The sequence below is a fragment of the Podarcis bocagei genome, assembly GCF_964188305.1.
Source record: "Podarcis bocagei genome assembly, chromosome: 1".
In the NCBI taxonomy this organism is placed as follows: domain Eukaryota; kingdom Metazoa; phylum Chordata; class Lepidosauria; order Squamata; family Lacertidae; genus Podarcis; species Podarcis bocagei.
In genome coordinates this window covers 121732887-121756597 of record NC_138125.1, presented here as the reverse complement: position 1 = coordinate 121756597, position 23711 = coordinate 121732887, and the positions used below count along the sequence as shown (strand labels likewise).

Below are 23711 nucleotides of genomic sequence, written 5' to 3'. Positions count from 1 at the left end.
GGCAAATGGCGGATTCCCTCCGAGCTCCGGAGGGAATCGGCTTTGTAGAAGACGGGTCCTGCCGCCGCGGCGACGCGGGGACCCTCAGAAACCACAGGCGTGGAAGCCTGTGGACCTGGTAACTCAGCGGGCACCATTTGCGCCCTCCCCGACCAGTAAAGAAGTGGCGTGGTGCTGTGAGTGGACTTAAAAACTTTTTTTAATTGAATTCGGTACGACCGGGGGAGGTGCTAAAAGGAAGTCCGCCTCCCCCCCCCCCTGCAGGCATTTTTAAAGCAAGAATCGGATAACTAAGGTTGTGAGACTGTTTCTCTCTCGTTGAGATAAAAAATTTTAATTCCACGATTTGGCTATATAAGTTTTGTGCTGGAGGACCAGAATTGACTGTGTAAGTTGAAGTTTAACCCCCCCGGATCCGGGAGCGACCCGAGAGTGAGCCTGTGGAGGATTCAAATAGAGTTTGACAGCTGTCAAATGAGCTGTCAAAGTCTGGAAATTTGGCTTTGTGCTATATCTACCGGTTATTTTTGTTACATTGGACTTTAAGCTTTTGGAAATAAGAAATAAGAACAAAATAACCTGATTGTTGGATATTGTAACCAGAATCCCTCTAGAGGGGGTTCTGAGATACTACAATGGCTGCAGATGGAAAAGTACAGGCAGAGTTGGATAGAGTGTTTCATTTCCTGGGAATATTGCAAGAGTTGAGTGATGTTATGGCTACAAATCTTACAACCTTGAATTCTAAAGTAAACAACTCTGCTGAAATCGGTGAGGATTTGATTCAAGAAGAATCTGCAGCTGGAGAAGAAGAAATTTGTGTTGTTTTTGAGGAGTCGAATGGAGGAGCTGAAATGCGGCAGGTGGAGAAGGACAACCAGGGGCCTGTCAGGATGGAAGTTAAGGAAAGCAAGGTTCGGATGATGAAAACTTGGTATGAAATGGAGGATGAAGATTGGGGACTCTCTCCTATGGGGAGTCCGAAAGACCTTTGGATTACAAATTCGATAAAGGTGAAAATTGAAGCATTTGGGACATTTGGGACATTGGTATCTGAAAAGACCAAGAAACAGGATCTGAACCTTTTCTTTGAATATGGAGGCCTGGTTGGAAAAAATACAGACCCTAGTGGGTCAAAGCTGCTCCGAGACTTGATGTTCAACATGAAGGATTGTCAACAAAACCGGCTGAAAGGGACTGAAAGAGACTTAAGGGCCTCGGACGTGATAGACCTAGGCTGAGAACTGATAGACTGAAAGAAAATTTTTGGGGAGCAAAACCGGGGAAGGGGGGGGGGAGATTTTGGAATCCAAAGGGGTATAATTATATGTTTTTATTGGATAAGTTGTTGGGTAACAATTATAAAAATTGGGAAACTCGTGAAAGGGAACTTGGGTCGACCTTAGAAAAAGGGGTAAATGTTATGTATTAAAATGAGGTTTAGAAGTTTAAATTCGATAAATTAAGATAATTTAAGTAAAATGTTAATAAGGGATAATTTGGGGATAAGAACTTGTTGAGTTAATTATTGGAATAGGGATGCAAGAAGGGGAGGTGGGGGAAGTCCGGGAAAGTGGTTAAGAAATCAAGATTTTAAAATTATATTTGTTATGTGTGTGTTGTGTTTGTTTGTTGTTGTGTTTGTCTAAAAAACTTTTTGAAAACCCTGATAAAAATTTTATTAAAAAAAAAGAACAGTTTCAGGTTAATAACTCAGTTCTGTCACCTTTCTATGCTAACAAGGGCCTCCCAAATGCAATTTAAAACTCCTTTGGGAAGAAGGGCAAGGTAGACATATCATACATCTATAATATTAATGCTAATACTAATAAATAATAATGCCAAAGGACTGGACAGACTTCTGGCTTGTCAGATCTACTGAGCTTTTAAGAAACAGGTGTCCCATTCCAAGCTACACAGCAAAGACAACATCTAGTTTTGTCTCTGAAAAGTGCTAATGCTTACTTAAGAAGTCTTTCGTGGCCTGAGACCTGGGTGCTGACGGATTGATTTCCCTCCACATCAGTCTAACCCTCCAACAAGATACCTTCTGAAAGTCTCCTGCAAGTACACCTCAGGTGAGCTACAACAGGGGGCACATGTCTATCTCAGTGGCGTAGCGTGGGGGGTGCAGGGGGGGCCAGCCGCACCGGGCGCAACATCTGGGGGTTAGGGTTAGGGGGTGCAAATCCATGGGTTAGGGGGCGCAAATCCACGGGTTAGGGGGCACAAATTACTTGCCTTGCCCCGGGTGCTGACAACCCACGCTACACCACTGGTCTTTCTTCTTCTTCTTCTTCTTCTTCTTCTTCTTCTTCTTCTTCTTCTTCATCTTCATCATCATCATCATCTCCTCCTCCTCCTCCTCCTCCTTCTCCTTTAGCGATCACTCGTAGCGGAGTACGATTGTCTTCCATAAACACGGTTTTAACAATGAGTCCGTAAGTGACTGTGGAGGCCAATTCTGGATCCGTAAATATTTGCACCCCACTGATTTAAGCCGGATACTTAAAAAGCATAGCAATTTATCTGACGGGCTGATTAGGCAAAAATGGCCTTTGCTTACAGTTTGCAGAGATTATTCTGCACCAAGGCATTTGTAACCAAACCTTGGTTGTCGAACGTAATCCGTTCCGAAAGACCGTTCGACTTCTGATACGTTTGACAACCAAGATTGCAAGAGCTTCTTGCACTCCATCAGAAGCAGCATCTGATGTTCAGGTTCCGAAAAACATTCGAAATCTGGATCATTTACTTCTGGGTTTTCAGAGTTCCGGAGCTGAAATGTACGATAACAGAGGCGTTTGGGAACCGAAGTTTGACTGTATTTGGAAGCCAAGTGACTAACCATGCGATCCTTCATGCATCAGCCCCACTGAGTTACCTACACCCAGGTAAGTGTGCATAGGATTGCAGCCTAAATGCCATAGAAAGGACAGAGAACCTGTTATGCAAGGCTTCCCTAACATGGTGTCCTCCAGACTACAACTCCCATCATCCCCTTTGTAGGAATGAATTTAGCTACAGTAGGAGAGAATATATTGTCAAGTTATTATCCTTCCTTGCCCATGTTAGTGAGTTCGGCAGCTTAAATTTGGAAGCTAAGACAAGGTTAAGGGACACGGGTGTCGCTGTGGGTTAAACCACAGAGCCTAGGACTTGCCGATCAGAAGGTCAGCAGTTCAAATCCCCGTGACGGGGTGAGCTCCCGTTGCTCGGTCCCTGCTCCTGCCCACCTAGTAGTTCGAAAGCGCGTCAAAGTGCAAGTAGATAAATAGGTACAGCTCCGGCGGGAAGGTAAACTGTGTTTCTGTGTGCTGCTCTGGTTCGTCAGAAGCGGCTTAGTCATGCTGGCCACATGACCCAGAAGCTGTCTGCGGACAAACGCTGGCTCCCTCGGCCAATAAAGTGAGATGAGCGCCGCAATCCCAGAGTCAGTCACGACTGGACCTAATGGTTAGGGGTCCCTTTACCTTTACTAAGACAAGGTTGTTTTAACCTTCTAGAAACAATAATCCAGGATTTGTTTGAGGCAGACTGGATTTTCCCTGGTATTGCAACTTAAAATGGCATTGTTTTGTGAATATATAAAAGTAGTATTTACTTACATAATGGGATTTGTAGTCCAAAACAACATTTGGAGGGCACCAGAAGAAGAAGAAGAAGAAGAGTTTGGATTTGATATCCCGCCTTTCACTCCCCTTCAGGAGTCTCAAAGCGGCTAACAATCTCCTTTCCCTTCCTCCCCCACAACAAACACTCTGTGAGGTGAGTGAGGCTGAGAGACTTCAGAGAAGTGTGACTGGCCCAAGGTCACCCAGCAGCTGCATGTGGAGGAGCAGAGACGCGAACCCGGTTCCCCAGATTACGAGACTACCGCTCTTAACCACTACACCACACTGGCTCTCACCAGGTTAGGAAAGACCGAGTTACGCAATGCTCTTCTACACAGAAACCATTATAACCTGAAATATATTCAAGATTAATTTTTGATATAGCCTTCGTCTTATCCCTAAGAAAGCATTCATTACATAACGGAAATGAGCAGAACAATGGGCATTGTATCAGAACATCCCCGTCATTAACTCTCCCTGTGCAACTATGTTATTTCTTTTTTAAAAAATTACTTTTCTTTTGTCTTATCAATTATGTGCAGCACAATATTTAATATTATTAATAATAAAACATTCAACAAGCATGCTTAGTAATTAATTGGAAGAGCTTAGGAATAAAATTAATTGTGCAATTAATGTATGCCAAGCTGAATGTTTTGCATAAATTAATGGCACAATTAATTTTTCCCTACCCTTATCCAATTAATTACTACTGTGTACTCACTGAAGGGTTTGTTATTAATTTTATTAAGTATTGTGTGGCTCCTCACTGGTGACATAAAAGGGAAGCCGCTATTGTCCCGTAGAACCACATATCCTGCAGAACCACTTAATATCACCTATTATGTTTTGTCAATAATGGCAACATAAATTAACTTTTTGAAATGCAATTGCCTTTAAATGCACCTGCTTGGCCCAGCCTATTTTTCATTTAACTATAGAGAACGAGTCATCATTCTCTATTATTTCGTCTATTATTTCGCTATATTAAAATGTTTTTATTTATGCAAATTAAGGAGTTTAATGGCTTTGGAGACCCACGGTCCCCAACACGAAAGGATGGGTGAAATGTTTTGCTTTCGTTGTAGCCCAGTTATAAGAGGGCAGATGCTTGGAAGAGGGGTAGGGGCCGGGTTTGCATACTACCAGACAAGTTCTCTGCCAATCTAGGCATTTGTGTGGGACCATTGTTATACAAGCTCGAAAGATAATTCGTTAAAGATAATGTTACAGGGAGGGATGCGGGTGGCGCTGTGGGTTAAACCAGAGCCTAGGACTTGCCGATCAGAAGGTTGGCGGTTCGAATCCCTGCGACGGGGTGAGCTCCCATTGCTCGGTCCCTGCTCCTGCCAACCTATCAGTTCGAAAGCACATCAAAGTGCAAGTAGATAAATGGGTACCACTCCGGAGGGAAGGTAAATGGCGTTTCCATGCACTGCTCTGGTTCGCCACATGACCCGGAAGCTGTACGCCGGCTCCCTCAGCCAATATAGCGAGATGAGTGCCGCAACCCCAGAGTTGTCCACAACTGGACCTAACGGTCAGGGGTCCCTTTACCTTTAATATTACAGGACCATAGACTTAGGACGGTGCTGAGGTTGGGACTGCATAAGTGCATCTGTGCAGTCAATATTGCCTGTGATGGTTGATATTTCGTCAACAAGAGATGATGATACAGGAACCTTTTTCTGTATTTGAAATATGATGCCTATCAGAGTTCAGAAAGGAATGTGATAGGAATTTTATGGTCTTAGATATATAGTAATGTTCATAACCGCACGTACATAGATCAGCACAGGAAGACCGACCTGAAGCCATTTTGATTCCTAAACTGAGCAAATATTTTCTCTGCAAGATCAAAGTGGAAAAGCCTCCCCATTGTCTTTTCCTTCACAAATCCTGTCTTAAGGGTATGTCTGTGTTTGAATAGGGTGTGAGCCTGTGACATGGCCCAGGAACTAAGTATTTATCACTACAAAAGAATGGCCAGGCTCCCAGGCAATCCAATCAAGTAACCTGCCAGACAGGAGATAAATAAGGACAGGAGAAAAACAACATTCAAATTTTCTGTTTAGACCGCCTTTTTTGTGATGTAGGTATGATGTATCTGGGGGGTGGTCTTAGGTTACACCCCTTCTGTGATGTATGTATGATGTTTCTGGGGGTGGTCTTGATCTACAGGGTGGCAATTTCAAAAGTCTTTATAAGGCCTTGCACGCCATTTTTCTGGGCTCCTCCTCCTCTGCTGCGGGTGAGGGGGGCACCCTGTTGCAACAGATCAATAAAGATCAAGCTTACTAGCTGCTTTGCTTCTCAATATTCTCTGGTTGGCCTCTGTTATTTTCTCCTACCAATAGGGAACCTATGTAACGACTCTATATGGGCTCTTGGATACCCCATAAGGGAAAAGGGCAATTTTTGTTTACAACAGGAGCGACCAGCGAGAGGGGCAGAGAAACGACTTGAAGCCCACTTTTGCAGTTTGGAAAGAGAGTTTGGATTGGCGGAAGCGGAAGCATATTGTGCTGGCAGAGGATGGGGGACACATTCTGGGAATCTGATGCAGCCCTGGCAGATTTGCAGGGTCCTTTAGCCATGCCTATTTGCTCCTGGTATGCACTGCTTGGTTATTTGTAACTGAGAGAGAGATTACAAAGACACCCAACAACGTCTCCAGTGCAACTGGAGCTAAACCCCTTTAGCTCCTGAACTTCCCTGTGTAATAATACGTACTGAACCCCAAATGGCTCCCAGTGGAGTACAGGGTCAGGTTTAAGGTGCTGGTTTTGACCTTTAAAGCCCGATGCAGCCTAGGACCCACGTACCTACGGGACCGCCTCTCCTGGTATGCCCTGCGGAGGACCTTAAGGTCCACAAATGACAGCACTTTGGAGGTCCCAAGTTGCAAGGTGGTTAGATTGGTCTCAACTAGGGCCAGGGCCTTTCAGTACTGTCCCCGACTTGGTGGAACGCTCTGTCACAAGAGACTAGGGCCCTGCGGGACTTGACATCTTTCCTCAGGGCCTGCAAGACAGAGCTGTTCCACCTGGCCTTTGGCTTGGACTCAGTCTGACCCCTATGTTTCCCTCCCCTTACGGTTTTGACCTATGGGCTACTTTTAAAATGAGGCTGCATTTAAAATTTCATTTTAACCTGTATTTTAAATTGCTTTATTATTATTTTTTTCTATTATGTTTTTATTGTAATTTTATTGTTGTTAGCTGCCCTGAGCCCGGCTTTGGCCAGGGAGGGCGGGGTATAAATAAAATTTATTATTACAGTGGTACCTCGGGCTACATACGCTTCAGGTTACAGACCCCGCTAACCCAGAAATAGTGCTTCAGGTTAAGAACTTTGCTTCAGGATGAGAACAGAAATCGTGCTCCGGTGGTGTGGCGGCAGCAGGAGGCCCCATTAGCTAAAGTGGTGCTTCAGGTTAAGAACAGTTTCAGGTTAAGAACGGAGCTCCGGGACGAATTAAGTACTTAACCCGAGATACCACTGTATTGTTAATTGAAGACAACCTGCTCCTTGTGTGAGCCTTCCATGTGGAATCAGAGAATGGTAGAGTTGGAAGGGCCATCAGACCTCATGAAAATGCAGGAAATGCCAAGGTGCATCTGCAGTAGCACAACCGGACGCCTTCATCTGCCCCAGCTGCAACTAAACATGTCTGTACAGCCACAACAGGAGCTGCAGCCTTCCAACAATCTGACCCCACCCCGCAAAGACACACTTCTCCATTGTCTCCTGAGACAGACAGGTGCCAACAAAAAAACGTCCCACCATCAGACTGCTAAAGATTATTTCACCACAGGCTCCAACCGAGCATGAAGGAGGCATCTCTGACGATGAGTTGGCAGGGCTTCCTCCATGACATCATGAGTTTTCCATGCATGTACCTACTTAAACATGTTTTGTTCAATCGCCTGAATCAACCAGTGGCTTGGATCTTTTTCCAAAGCTGCGTTATGTCAGAAGGTTTGCCAGGTCTCTTAACTGCCCTCCAGCTGCAGGGTTGCGAAATTATTATGCAGAACGTACCCAACAGGAACACCAAACAGACAGGCCTCTTCTGCACTAAACAATTTGAGGGTTATTTCAAAACCTACGGTTGGGCTTCGTAGGAGCAACCAAACTGTCCTGAAACCCTGGCTTACCTGGTGGCAAGTCAGTAGGCCAAGTCCCCAGTCCAGGGTCGAGCCACGGATCCAAAGTCTAGTCCCGCAGAGATCCTACAAGCTGAGGCCCATCAACATGGGCAGTTGAGGAGACACAGTCCCTCATCTCTTGTTCCCTGTTGGACTTTGCAGCCTGATTGCAGCACCTGGGCCTGATGAGGCAAGTGACCCTCACCTGCTCCAAGCCTACTCCAGCTGAGGAATCACACCCCTCCTCCCAGAGATAGCGAGCCCCACCTGGCCAGCTAGGGAGCTGAGCTGTGGGCTCTTGCCTGCTTCAGCCTCCTAGAGTATCCCTCTCACTGTTCCCTACACCTCAGAGCCTGCTGTGTTTGTGGAAATAGGCGCCCCTCTGACCCTAGCAGTGGGTCCTCTGGTTTCTGTGCACTGAACCCCATCCCCTTGCCATCCTCTGTCTCCCTGGGAGTACTTCCTACACCAGGCACCCCCAAACTCGGCCCTCCAGCTGTTTTGGGACTACAGTTCTCATCACCCCTGACCACTGGTCCTGTTAGCTAGGGATGATGGGAGTTGTAGTCCCCAAACAGCTGGAGGGCCGAGTTTGGGGATGCCTGTCCTACACCAACCTCTCCTTCCCCATCCCCAGCTTGCCCCAGTGTGTCCCAATTCCAGCTACACTCCTCACTGGGATACTCTTCGTCCTCCCCGTTGTCCTGACAAAAGCTAGCAAGCTCTTGAGACCACAGAACTCTTCATGTGGCCGGATGACAAGATGAGGGTAGGATAGGGAGAGAGATAAAGTGAAGGGGAGATCAGATTTGGTGTTAAAAACAGAAATCATACGATGCAGTCTCGATTAGATGAGGCCAGAAGTAAGGAACTCAAATAATTCCTGAACATTGGGCATGTGGGCAAGAGCTGATGGAAGCTGAGGTCCAACGACATCTAGAGAGCATCATGTTGGCTATCACTCAAATAGGTGAGGCAGATCTTAAAGGTAAAGGGGCCCCTGACCATTAGGTCCAGTCGCAGCCGACTCTGGGGTTGCGGCACTCATCTCGCTTTATTGGCCAAGGGAGCCGGTGTACAGCTTCCAGGTCATGTGGCCAGCATGACTAAGCCGCTTCTGGCGAACCAGAGCAGCGCACAGAAACGCCATTTACCTTCCCGCCAGAGCGGTACCTATTTATCTACTTGCACTTTGAGGTGCTTTCGAAGTGCTAGGTTGGCAGGAGCAGGGACCGAGCAACGGGAGCTCACCTCGTCACGGGGATTCGAACCGCTGATCTTCTGATCGGCAAGACCTAGGCTCAGTGGTTTAACCCACAGCGCCACCCGTGTCCCGAGGCAGATCTTAGGTTGCCCCTAATCCTGCAGCCATAATACACTTATTTTTTCTATAAAAGTAAAAAATGCAACCAATTCCATCCAGCTGTAAACAAAGCTCGCAGGTTGTTTATTAGGCAAAGAACAAAAATCCAGTGAAATATGGTCGTTTTTATATGAAGCAAGCTAGAGCTTAACAGAAACATCACTATTGGGGGCATGTGGTGGTGGTGAGAATGATTTTTCAGCAGCGAACATGCATGCCATAGTCCAGATCAAAATACAAATCCTAGATCATGCACTAAGTAGAAATTCAATAGAGCTCAAATCTAGCGGCATTGCTTAGTGGTTGGAAGGCACAGAAAGTAGCACCCCATTTTGGGGGGATAGAAAAAGCTCCCCCAGTTTGAGTCTCTCTAACTCGTAATGTGAATACAGTGGTACCTCGGGTTACATACGCTTCAGGTTACATACGCTTCAGGTTACACACGCCGCAAACCCAGAAGTAGTGCTTCAGGTTAAGAACTGTGCTTCAGGATGAGAACAGAAACTGTGTGGTGGCGGCGCGGCAGCAGCGCGAGGCCCCATTAGCTAAAGTGGTACCTCAAGTCCAGAACAGTTTCAGGTTAAGAACGGACCTCCAGAACGAATTAAGTTCTTAACCAGAGGTACCACTGTACAGTCTTCTCCAAGACCCACAGAAAGCAGAGGAAGCCGATAGGACAGGTACTCCAAAATAAACCCATTTTCTGAATCGTTTGATGTACAAATCAGGTAAAAAATAATAATAATGCTTTCTTCTTCATAGCCACAAATGGGATGATTGCCACACCCTGGAGAGACAGTTTACAGTCAGAAAACAGTTGAATGAATATATTATTGCATGTTTACAAGCACAGACCTGCAAACATTTTAACAGAATTTATTATTTTGTCTTTACATTGCGTATGTTCTGTTCCCACTGAACCAAACTCCCACAAATTTAGGGCAATCGAGACTTGGAAGCGTTGTATAAAGCTAATCAATGTTATTATCTAACATCTCTCTGTTTAGATAGTTCACATAGAAGGTGGATACAGAAGGAGAATAAATTGACAGGAGGACTCCTATTGTGCTAAGTAAGACATCTGCTACACTGCAAATGCAGAAAATGACAGAGAACCGATTTACAAACACGTTGGTGAAATGCTGGAAACATAGGAGTCCAGAACCGCAACCAATTCTAGGCAATATCATTTGGATCGCTGAAGAATTGATGCTTTTGAATTATGGTGTTGGAGGAGACTCTTGAGAGTCCCATGGACTGCAAGAAGGTCAAACCTATCCATTCTTAAGGAAATCAGCCCTGAGTGCTCACTGGAAGGACAGATTGTGAAGCTGAGGCTCCAATACTTTGGCCACCTCATGAGAAGAGAAGACTCACTGGAAAAGACCCTGATGTTGGGAAAGATGGAGGGCACAAGGAGAAGGGGACGAGAGAGGACGAGATGGTTGGACAGTGTTCTCGAAGCTACCAGCATGAGTTTGACCAAACTGTGGGAGGCAGTGGAAGACAGGAGTGCCTGGCATGCTCTGGTCCATGGGGTCACGAGGAGTCGGACACGACTAAATGACTAAACAACAACAACAAAGAAGCAGGCACGTGACCTTTTTGTGCCTCCTAAAATAGTGATCAAGCCCACAAAACAGTGGACCCCTTTTGGATCACAATTTCTTTTGCTGAAATCAAAGGGTATGTTTTCCAAACTGTATACTGTATTACTGGACAACAGTTTGGGGTGCGCCTGTTCTTAAATGGTAAGGGAGTGTGATTGGGAACAGGAGTTATTGGGGTATATACCGTATTTTTCGCTCTATAACACGCACCTGACCATAACACGCACATCGTTTTTAGAGGAGGAAAACAAGGGAAAAAATATTCTGAATGAAACAGTGGACGTATCATTTTTGTGCTTCATGCTGTGGCCACAGACATGTGATCTGATGGTGAATTTGGGGTGACCCAATGCAAAAATCCTGAGAATCCCTGTGGATCCATGCTTTGTAACCACGTTTTTGCACCATTGCAGCCCCAGGCAACAGTGGGTGCGTGATTTGGGGGGGGGGCAGGCTGTAGCCATGGACATGCTATGTGCTCTGATGGTGAATTTTGGCTGACCCAATGCAAAGATCCTGAGGATCCATGTGGACCCATACTTTTTAACCACGTTTTTGCACCATTGCAGCCCCAGGCAACAGTGGGTGCGTGATTTTTTTTTGGGGGGACAGGCTGTAGCCATGGACATGCTATGTGCTCTGATGGTGAATTTTGGCTGACCCAATGCAAAGATCCTGAGGATCCATGTGGATCCATGCTTTGTAACCACATTTTAAGTGGGGAGGGAAGGAAAAACACAGAAGGCTAAGAATGCAGGAGAGGGCTATAACGTGAGGAAAGGAAGGCAAAAGTTTCCCCCCACCCACCCACACAAGCCAGCCACTGTTTAAGGATTTCATCCTTTTAAATGGAAGAAAGCATATTTGAATGCTGTGTGTCTCCAAAAACAAAAAGCAGGAAGTCAAATCAGAATTTTAAGCCGAACCTGTAATCTCTCTTCCCTTCACAAACATTGTTCCCTCCGGAGCAGGGACAGGATAGAGCGACGCTCTGCTTTCCTCTCTTCTTGCCTGGAGGGGAGGGGCTTTCCCTGCTCTTTGTTCCGTTTGAGCAAACACAGCAACGAAACAGAGCAGGGTGGGCAGAGAGACCCTGAGGCAGAATGCAGGAAAGCAACAGCTTCCTCTCTCACGGAGCTCCCTTCTCCCTGAAGCACGGTTTGATTTTTGCCTTATTTTTCGGCTCCAGGGACCACACATTCGCTGCATAACACGCACAGACATTTCCCCTTCCTTTTTAGGAGAAAAAATCTGCGTGTTATAGAGCGAAAAATACGGTAAACTGAGGAAGTTGACCCAGTTAATTTGTGGAATAAATCAGTTGTATAAACAGCATCAACCCCGGTCAAATAATCTATGCTAAAGATAGCACATATACCACATGGTTGTATTTAATGAGTTCCAGTGCTATACTGGAGAACTTGGTACCTATCACCATATGTGGTGGTCCTGCCCATGGGCTCACCATTTCTGGAATTGTGCATTTGGTGAAAACTAGGAGGTATTGGGACACGGGTGGCGCTGTGGGTTAAACCACAGAGCCTAGGACTTGCCGATCAGCAGGTCGGCGGTTCGAATTCCCTCGATGGGGTGAGCTCCCGTTGCTCGGTCCCTGCTCCTGCCAACCTAGCAGTTCAAAAGCACGTCAGAGTGCAAGTAGATAAATAGGTACCACTCCAGCGGGAAGGTAAACGGCGTTTCCGTGTGCTGCTCTGGTTTCGCTAGAAGCGGCTTAGTCATGCTGGCCACATGACCTGGAAGCTGTACGCCAGCTCCCTCGGCCAATAAAGCGAGATGAGCGCTGCAACCCCAGAGTTGGTCACAACTGGACCTAATGGTCAGGGGTCCCTTTACCTTTACCTTAGGAGGTTATATAGCAATCTGTGGACAAAAACCCACAGCTAGCCTTGATGGACCTCAACTCAACCCCAAACTCAGAAACAGATAGCAAAGCTTTTTGCTGATGACAGTTGGAATAAAAATGACTGAAGGAACTGACAAGGGAAACTGGAATATTGGTGCCACCAAGTATGGCACCTAGCATTTAACAAAGAGATTAATGCAAAACTAAGGGCTCTAAAGGGATTCTCAGAACCAGATAAAAGTTGCTAAAGTGTGGTCGGATGTTATTAGTTTTGCTAACATAAAAAGATGGCAACAGAGATTCCCCAATCACATTAGGCAAGGATCTGGAAATCATAAAATTCCACTTATCCTGATATGTATTGTTCTTGCCATGTAAATTAATTAATGTAAACTGCCCTTTTGACAAGCTATCAGGTTTTTGTTATTATTATTAACACCTTGATTATATGTCTGCTCAAGGTGATTGGATTAATGTTGAAGTGGGATCAGTTTGATTTTTCCTTACTTGGTTTCATTTCTTATATCTGTACAGTTACCTGTTTGGAAATATAAAGTTAAAATTAACCACAAAAGGGGACAAAAGGACAAACTATGCAATGTGTATCATGTCTAGTTTGGCTCCCATTGGGCATCACATTAAAAATAAGCGACCAATTGAAATTCAAGATATTTGATTAACCCAAGTCACTAAGTCGCTTCAGACAGAGTTAACATCAGTGGAATCACATAAATTTTCTATAGAAGTTGATCATTCTGTCTAGGTGAGTTAAATTTCTATACCACACTTCATCTGCGGAATATGAAAATCATGCCTTTGAAGCCAAAAGTTTTTCCCGCTCTTACCAGACACACAGTGGTTGACTGCAATTTTCCACCGATCTGGAAAAGGTACTCTGCACATGTTCAGGGACACAGTTCTTTCCAGCCAGCTATAGGTTGCTGAAAAATAAGTGGTCTTATCTGAAAAGTATTTTATGATTTTTTTGGTTTAGTAAACCACAGCTTTGACATCCATTTCACTATCATCTTTCCCAAAGACAAATTCTACCGGAGGTTCTCATTTCCAATTATGTTAAAGACAACTTTAATTACAAACAGAAGCCTGCTGAGTGGGAAAGCATTAGTTTAAAAAGGCATCATTTCAGTATTAAATTTGTTAAGCGTTTAATTAATCAGAGATTTCACTGCCAATTCTACTGATTAATTGAGCTGCCACTCAAGCTGCTGATTGTTCCAATTATGAAGCCTGTTTTACTTAAGAAAGTTGATGTTAATACAATTAAATAGAAGAGTACAATGCTTGGTACTGTGATACCTTTATAGTATGCAGCCATCAACTTTATGGATCAATACCCCATACCTGATGAGCCACAAATTGATGTCTGCAACCTTGCAAGTTATTCTGACAATTCCCAGCTCCCATGCTTGCATAATATAATTCTTAAACCTTTTTTAAAAAAAGAGGTCCCCATCACTTAAAAAAAAACCAGCAACCACTTATATAGAAGGCTCTGAAAACATAACACTTGACAAGAAGCTGATCATTCTCACTCACAAACTTATAGAGCAAGCAGAAACACAGATACTCTGTCCAGGCATTTTTCAGTTAGCAGAATACTGGACTTGCATACTGAACAAATTCAGTAGTCCCAGCGAGTCTTTGAAGTTCAGCTCATTATACAATTCACCATCAATAGCCTTTGGAGAAGAAGGCAACCACAATTCCATCAATGCTGCTGGAATTGTGTTTTGTGGCAAACAAAAAAAGCACCCCCTCTCTCTTTCCTCCTCACCCCTGAAGATCCTACTGTTTCTTGAACTCTTTGTTAGCTGCCCAGAGAACTCATTTCATGGGGCAGCTATAAAATAAATAAATAAAGTAAGAAAACATCTTGCCTGGTGAGGTCCGAGGAGCTCAAAATCTTCTTCACGACATTCTGGCACTGTAATTCTAATAAATGTATTGGGATATTGTTCCTCGGGGCTTTTTGTTCCCCCCTATTGACCAACACACGGGTGGCGCTGTGGGTTAAACCACAGAGCCTAGGACTTGCCAATCAGAAGGTCAGCGGTTTGAATCTCTGCGACGGGGTGAGTTCCCATTGCTCGGTCCCAGCTGCTGCCAACCTAGCAGTTTGAAAGCACGCTAGTGCAAGCAGATAAATACCGTATTTTTCGCTCTATAGAACGCACCTTGTTTTAGAGGGGGAGAACAGGGGGGAAAAAATCTCTCCCTCTCTGTTCAGCGCCCCTTCAGCGAAGTGGCAGGAGAAACGGAGTCCCTTCCACTTCTCCTGCTTCGCTGAAGGGGTGCTGCTCAGAGAGGGAAAACTGTGCAGCGCCTCTCCAGCGAAGCGAAGCCTGGAGAGCAAGAGGGATCGGTGTGCACCGACCCCTGGACGGTTAAGTCCAGTCAAAGGCAACTATGGGGTTGCGGCGCTCATCTCACTTTTAGGCCGAGGGAGCTGGTGTTTGTTCACAGCTTTCCGGATCATGTGGCTGGCAGGACTAAACCACTTCTGGCGCAACGGGACACTGCGACGGAAACCAGAGTGCACGGAAATGCTGTTTACCTTCCCGCCGCAGCAGTACCTATTTATCTACTTGCATTGGTGTGTTTTCAAACTGCTAGGTTGGCAGGAGCTGAGACAGAGCAATGGGAGCTCAACCCGTCCTGGGGATTCAAACCGCCTACCTTCTGATTGGCAAGCCCAAGAGGCTCAGTGGTTTAGACCACAGCGCCACCCACATCCCATGTACCTTACACAATTGTGCTTTGAAACAGGTGGCCAAGGAACAGACCCAGAGGGTTGGTAACCCTGGATATTAATCTTGAGAAGCAACTAGGACTTGGTGCAAGATATAAGCTGAAGAAATTGGGGATATGGACCAAGTGCTATTAAATTAAATGGTATTAAATTTAATAAAATTAAATGGACCAAGTAAATTGTTAGTTGCCAAGAAAATGAAACATGGTTGCATGTGACTTCGAAAGAAGTAGCCTCTCAAAAATGGGGAGAACTGGTAAAAAGTTGAAAGGCAGTGTCAAGATGGTCAAATCACTCCAAAATGCTTTGGAGTTGTTTAAAAACACAATGTAAAAAGCTCAGCTGGAGTGTATACCACAGATCAGGGCCAAGAGGATGTCAGCGAGATTTATGAAAGCTATTAGAGGCAAGAAGTCTTCCTTCAAGAAATGGAAGTCATGTGTAAATGCGAAGAAAATGGAACACAAACTTGGCCAAAAGGAATGCAAGCAGACAATAAGCGATGCTAAGAAAGAATTTTCTAAAAGCACAATGCGCCCCTCGAAGAACAGCAGCAACAAAATATTTAAATATATTAGTGGCAGGGGATCAGCTAGACGTGGTTGGACCCTTGGAAGACAAATGAGTCTAATACTAAGCTAAAGGAGAATGAAAAGATTGCAGAAAAGCTGAATGAAATTTATATATATATATTTGCATCAGTCTTCAGAGAGGAAGACAGAGGGCATATTCCTGAGACTGAACTAACTTTTGCTGGAAGGCAGTTTGAGGAACTGAGGCAAATAGTGATGAGAGACCAAGTACGTGGTCTAATAGGGAAAATAAAAACCAACAAAACAAAACGCCAGGCCCAAATGGCATCTATCTGAGGATTAGACAAATTCATGGCAGTAAAGCCTACCAATGGCTACTAGTCATGATGGCGGTGTTCTGCCTTTTATCCTTACCAGTTCAGGTAGCACGTTCCAAACTGACCACATGCGCATCTCAGGAGATTAGTGGGTGAATTCAAGTAAAACATCTTTAAAAGATTTATAACCCCTCGCTTTTGTTTTTTGTAGGTAAAATAAAGACAAACACACTGAAGGGGCAAATGGGTATTTGGGGTTGCTGCTCCTATTACAAAGTCTCCAACACATTCTGAAGTGCATGCTGCATGCAGCCAAAGTGAAATTTTATGCAAAAGAAAACAACATTGCAACTTAATTCAGCTCCAAGTAAGACTGGTTCATAATCTCCGCACAGCCAAAAACATCAAAACTGCAATATGAACTAGAGCAAGGGAGATCTATGCAGATGTAGATCTGGTGTTCAAGCATGGGTTTATAGAGTTTATTGCAATTATAAGTCCACTGAAATCAAACAATGCAATGATAGTCTATAGCGACCATGCCTGGTCCCCCATGATAAGTCTCAGCCTCCGTAAATGTGTAACTTCTTTGAAAACATTCCAAGTTGGTAGACATCACCTCATCTTATGGAAGCTAATGCCACTGTTTTAATTTTGCCTTTGTGTCTCTCCTGAATTTCCTAGCATTTGGCTTCTTTATATGCCCCCAAGCAAACATAGTACAGTGGGCGCTCGGGTTGTGAACATGATCCGTGCGGGATGCACATTTGCAACCCGCAGCTGTGCGTCTGTGCACGCATGGGTCGCGATTCAGCGCTTCTGCGCATGCACAAAGTGTGATTTAGCGCTTCTGCGCAACCACTGAAACATGGAAGTAACCTGTTCCAGTACTTCCGGGTTTTGGCGGTCCGTAACCTGAAAAAACGTAACCTGAAGCTTCTGTAACCCGAGGTATGACTGTACTTAGAAGTGAGAAGTTGCGCAAAAGACTCCTGTCCCCAACTGCAATAATGTGAGATGTGGGTCTCATGCACGTCAGCTGAAAGGGGATCAGACAGTCCCAGGTGACATTGAAACGCACAGATCTCAATGTAAGAAAATGCACACATCACCACTGTAGAACATGGGGAAAGTAATAATAGCCCTTGTCACTTGTACTGTGTCTTTTTCATTGTTCCCACATAATATATGGACAGCCTCCAAGATCAGAACTTAGTGGTCCGATATGAAAACGAACGAAGTTCTATCGCAAATGCCCTTCTCAATCCAAAGCAATAACTTGAGAACTACTTGAAATTCCAACTGTCATTATTTTATTACTGTTTTGGCTACATTCTCTACAATTTCAGCAGCATCTTGAAGAGACAGTTAATGTATCCTTATGTACAATGAAAACAAAATGGCTTGCAACATCAGAAACAAGAGCCACAGTTTAACTGTACAATATTAAATGGGGGGGGGGGAACCTTGTGGTAATACAGCCTTCCTTTCTGCAACATGGACAAAGTTACGTACAGGTATTCAGCATTATGAATGTGACAGTAAAAGGAATCTTGTATGGGAGAGATACTGCATTCTGAAAAAAAGATTCTACCGTACAAGGCAGTTAGAAAATGTTTCACATTTTAAAATATCTGTACAGGCCACAAGAAACATCTCTTTAGAGGAACACCTTCCCACCTTGTAGACAGAATTTCCAGAAACCGTGAATAACCATAAACAACTTCTACATCTATTATCAACGTGCTCCAGCTCAGGAAACTGACTTGAACTGCACTGTATAGTTCCAACACAGATCAGTTTTACATGCCTTGATTGTTAATGAATTATCTACTTTTCAGTCTCTCTAGGACGTACAGTTGACTTGCACCTTAAGGAGGTCATTTGATTTATTTTATTTTTATTTTTTGCAAAAGCAAAAGCAACATCATTTAGCAGCAATTAAAAGCGCCTTCAATGAGACTTAAAAAAAATACAATATCCAATTAGAAAAGCCATACTTTAAACATTTGTACAGGAATAAGTTGCTGAAATTTTTTAAACTGAAAATATGACCTCTGTACAACAATTTACAATACAGTTAGAAGGGAATTTTGTCATTATCCTGCATAGAAACATTGAATATGACCTGTTTGCTTTTGGTTACATACATGGCCTTTGTAGATCCCTCTTCAAAAGCCTGGGCAGCGGCTATCAGTTGACACGTCTGCTAAGTATCAAAATGCCATTTAAATAATTGAACTAGTTTCCAAACTAGCTTTTGCTACCTTACTTAAAATGCTATTTTTATCCCTTTGGAAATACAGTCATTCAACCAACGTAACAGTTATTTAAAGATTTCTCCCCAGCCCCCAGAATACTAAATCACTTCTATCCAAAGAAATTAACAATACACAGCTGTGTCTCTCATTTTTACTTTGGTTTTTGAAACGTTGACTTCTTGGGAAGAAAGATTCTTTATTTAGCTTTTTGTCCAGGCACTGTGCTGTTCTTCCGTGCTTCATTCATTTTCTTCTTTATTCAAATAATGAAAAACTACCCTTATTAGAGCTCTCCAGTATCAACCAAAAGTGTTGTTAAGTATTAAAAAGGCTATTTACAGTGTTCCCCTCCCGGCAACCTGAAAACACGCATTTTCTTCAGTCTTAAAAACACAGTACATCTGCTTGGAGGCAACAGGTAATGCTGTCCTTCAATGTTTCCAATGTGAGAGTCTGAAATGAATGTACCCTTCACAGACCATGATCCAGTCCAATCCTAGAAATGACATTTGTAGAAGAGCCACAGTCTGAACACCCCATTTGTTAAACTTGTGTCAAAACACTAATCCAACGCTTTCAAATGAAAGTCCGCTGCAGCAAAACTACATGACGATATCATGCAAGCCTTCCATGTTTAAGAAGCTTCAGTAGGGAATAATGCTGGATATTGGCGGCGTGGGAGAGGCTGCCAGTCCAGTCATATGCAAGTTTCCTGAAGAATTTGATCTTCTCATGTGCGGGAGTAGGTAAGCATCATTAGCTAGCTGATGAACATCAAACCGGTCCTCCTTACGGTATGCCAAGCAACGTCTGATAAATGCCTGCGGGAAGGGAGAGGGGAAGAAAAAAATTGAGCAAATTCTCTTAACAGTAAACGAGGTCTGAATCACCTCTTCTGGTGAGTGAGCTGAGCTCTTTAAGGTACTAAAAATAAAAGTGAAAGTGGTTAAGTGGGCTTTTGATTCAACATGGAGATGTGCTCATCATCTGATACCCACTAACACCACAGAGTGAACTAGCATAGTGGTCAGAAGGATGAGCTAAAAGTTTCTGATTTAGTTCAGATTTTAGCTCGTGCAGAATTCGCACGAGACGTTCTCAGTTTGAACCTCCATCCTGTGCCACTCAAATTCTTGTTTAATCTGCAAAGATGTGGGCACTGAGATAATATGTGAATGCTTAGAGATGTTAATTTATACACTCTTTTCTCCCAAACTTTTATTACATAAAGACAGCGTGACCATAAATGAACTGCCCAATGATATTTGGAAATGTACGCAGCCACTGTGAACTGCAGACATTTCTGAACAGTCAAATTAAAAGAGTAAAGTTAGCACTAAACTGAAAGTGCTACTGTTCCAGCTTCCAGCAGAATTCTTGCTTTGTTCACCAAGTGTCCATCTTTGAAAAGGGAGATAAAAATTCTGTTGCTGAACCTTACTTATCATTATATTTGCAAATTTAATAATTAATGTTGTGTTCACCTTTCTGCAAGTCCCTCCCTGCTTGTCTGTTCTACATCCTTAATGTGTAAAAAAATTTTGGGGGGAGGGGCTGCGGATTACTTGCCAAACTAAGCAGAAATAAAGTTTCATGAAAACATCAGTAAAAATAGGAGTTTTAAAATGTTACACAAAAGTAAATCTTTAGAAATGGGACTGGTGGTTTACCAGGCCTGGAATTTGGGAGAATCTGAAAGCTGGTACAGAATCACAGATTTTTTTTTAAAGCAAGTTTCTGATCTCATGATGGCAGGTGTTAATATGCAGGCGTTCTACGCAAAAGGCCCCACCTTCTAAGGGGTCGAGAGCTCATGCCTTGCAAGTTGCTCCTCCATATATTTCAATGTCTGCTCCGAATCATACATCGGTAGCATCCTTCGCTAACACATACGGGCAAAAGATTAGCAATTACGATTTCCCTTGTGAAATGCACGGGATATAATTTTCAGACGCTAAAAATAAAAACCCCGAAAGGCATGACAGCAGGAGTCAGAGGTAAGTCCAAATGAGTAAACTGGCATTATCCATTTATCACACGCATGTCTATCTGTCTCCTAAGCAGAGGATGTTGTGGGAGGGTGCCAAGCACAAAGAGTTCCAGCTTCTTGACAGGTGGCTGTGCTAACCATCAGATTAAAAGCATACAAGATTAATTCAAAGGACAGGCTCTATGAATGGTTAGTAGCCTTAGCAGTAAAGAACAGAATCTCCATGTTGAGGAGGTAGTTCTCCAATTTACCAAATGCCAGCCAAACTGCAGGTGGCGGTGGTCTCTTTCTGTCTTATTTTCGAGTTTCTTTAGGGAATCTGGTTGACACTCTCTTTTCTACAGCTGCCTCTCCTTGCCACAAATTGCTACTGAAGGTCCGAGAACCCAGTGGAATGGCGTCCGATCCAGCAAAATAGGGCCAAGGCCAGAATTGAAAACCAGAATGTTCCTGTGCACAGATGGGGCTCTTTAGATCCCAGCTGGAGGACTGGATCAGATGTCACTGGATCCCCCATTCAGCAAGGTAATTTTTGACACACAATTATAATCTACATGCAATGGTTGACCTTTTTTCTTTTTTGGAATCAACAGAAAAATGCAAGATTTATATTTGCATTATTTAAGTAAACCAGTAACTGGGGAGGGGAGAGAATCACTCCCATAATTAAGTACTCGTGTGCATAAATTGGAGCATGGGACTTGTTGAGAGTTTCTGGTGCAGAATGTTCATTTACTGATATCCTCTGCATTCACATCACGTTTTGTGCTAATGAAATCTCAAATTTTGCATTCAGAATCTATCACGGGAACTTAAACGATGGTTCTAAGGTGGTCATTGCAGTTTTGCGAGTTCACAATGACAAATACACACTAAAATTAGATGGCATTAATGACAACAGCGTATGGGAAACTGATTCAAAGCACTTTTGGCCTCTCTAGAAGGAGGAGCACTAACAAATGCTAAAGGATGAAATTAATTGTTTCATCCGCTTAGTCCTGCTGGAATATCAAAATTGATTTCAGAAATAGTCAAGAAGCTTTAAATATTTACTACTACAATCTGGAATTTGTCTGTTTTCATGGGTAATTAGTAAATTTAGTTAGGAGTACTCAAAAAAAAAATTCAAGAATATGTATGAGAGTCTGAGAGCAAGATTTTCAGGAAATTATTACTTTTAGTATCTTACATTTTATAGTATGACCAATTTAATATATATGCAATGCAAATGATACTTTGCATTTACTTTCAAATTTATTTATTGACATACATGAATTGAAATATCGTGTGCTATTTAAAAAAAAACACCTTAACACAAATTTTGTTACCATTTGCCTCAACCTTATCTCTTGACCTTAACGCTGAAGCAAAATCCATCTCGAGGTTGATTACATCATATTCTAGCAGAATGTATACCTTGAGTCCATGAATATTACCTTGGCTTCATTGCTCACAACAGGCTTCACTGGGAACTGTACTTCAGTGGCTTTTAATATTGTATTTTCTTGAAGTATATCTTGTTGGGACTGGTTATGACCAAATGGCTGGAGAAAGGGAAAAGTTCAGACAGTGATTGCTAAATGTCCAAATATCAGTAAAAGAAATCAGCAACATCACCTTTTTTATTCTAAAATTATTCCACTTAAAAAGAAGTTCTCCTTGTTGGGAAAACACAAATGGTGGAGGCTGAAGAACCATACCTACTTCCAGAAATGGTTCCCCCCCCCCCTTCAAAAAGACCACGTTGAAGATGTACTGAAATGCACTAGAAAACTTTACGTTTAAGGGTTTGTTTTTACCTTTCGACCATATAGACACTGGAAAAAGATTACTCCAACTGACCACACATCCACTTTGTTAGAAATTTTGGGTGGCTCTTTGCCCACAACAAAGCACTCTGGAGGCAAATACCTGATAGAAAAAATAGAAACTCAGTCACTGAAAACAGACACATTAAGAACATTCCCCCTCCAGAAGCAGGCTGATTTTTGGAAGTATTTATGAGAGATACAGATTGCCAAGAATCTATGGCTTTCTCACATTCTTCTATTTGTTCCAGGATTATTATTTTTTTATAGATTTACGTGGTATTGCTCAATTCACATGATAACCTGTTTGTTAATGGACTCCCTTTACTTATGCACTCTGATTTTCAAACACTTCCCAGTTTGGGCAAAACACTGTCGTTACATCTCAACTGACAAGCTGTGATTTGTGTCTGCTCTACAAACCAGGATTGGAACCCCACTTCAAAAATGGCTTCCAATTCTGGTTTGGATAAGGTAAAGGTAAGGACCATTAGGTCCAGTCACGGAGGACTCTGGGGTTGCGGCGCTCATCTCGCTTTACTGGCCGAGGGAGCCGGCGTACAGCTTCCGGGTCATGTGGCCGGCATGACTAAGCCACTTCTGGAGAACCAGAGCAGCGCACGGAAACGCTGTTTACCTTCCCGCCGGAGCGGTACCTATTTACCTACTTGCACTTTGACGTGCTTTTGAACTGGTAGGTTGGCAGGAGCAGGGACCGAGCAACGGGAGCTCACCCTGTCGCGGGGATTCGAACCACCGACCTTCTGATCAGCAAGTCATAGGCTCAGTGGTTTAACCTACAGCGCCACCCACATCTGGTTTGGATAGCAAGCACAAATCACAGTTAGCCACTTTAGGTGAAACAGATTATGGTATGCCAAACCAGGAAGTTATGGAACAGAATAAAAAAAAGTGAGGAGCCTGAATTTCGGACCAGATGACTGTAGTGTGGTTTAAGCTGCCTTGAAAGCAGACAAGTTAGGTTAGAAATTCCTAAACACATATAAGCAAACATATATTACTCAATAAACAGAAATAATTCATTCACTATAATCTACATTGGAGAGGTGCTGTTTCTGATAATGATAAAGTACATAACAATTCCCATATTTCCAGTAGAAACCTTACCTACTGTACCAGATATTTTTTTAAAAACCCTACATTTCTGCCACTATCCCCTTCCTCCATCAGTGACCAATACTGTATGTTAAACTACACCAAGTTTGCACTAAATGAAGGTGATCATTCCTCAGCTAAAAACCAGACAATAAAACCTTGATGATAATAATTAATAAAAGAATTGAAGATTAAATAACTACTAATCTCCATGCATTAGAGAAGATTAATTCTGTAGAAGGAATTCAACACAGCGCTACAGCAATTGTTCCAGCAGTACAAACATTTCAGCTCGCCAGGCAGAACTATCCCCC

The 23711-nt window shown here is 43.3% G+C and overlaps 1 protein-coding gene across 2 annotated transcripts in view; it reads right to left on the bottom strand.

The window, feature by feature from the left end:
- Positions 1-17512: 17512 nt before the first annotated feature.
- The window catches only part of TLK1 (tousled like kinase 1), a gene marked incomplete at its 5' end in the record, with an annotated part of 68132 nt that continues 61933 nt past the window's right edge, over positions 17513-23711 (bottom strand). For both annotated transcript variants that reach the window (XM_081164132.1, XM_081164133.1), the window contains 3 exons: positions 17513-19304; positions 21910-22017; positions 22273-22384. In XM_081164132.1, the coding sequence (XP_081020258.1) occupies positions 19128-19304; positions 21910-22017; positions 22273-22384 (397 nt within the window). In that variant the 3' untranslated portion in view covers positions 17513-19127. The remainder of the gene's footprint in view (positions 19305-21909; positions 22018-22272; positions 22385-23711) is intronic.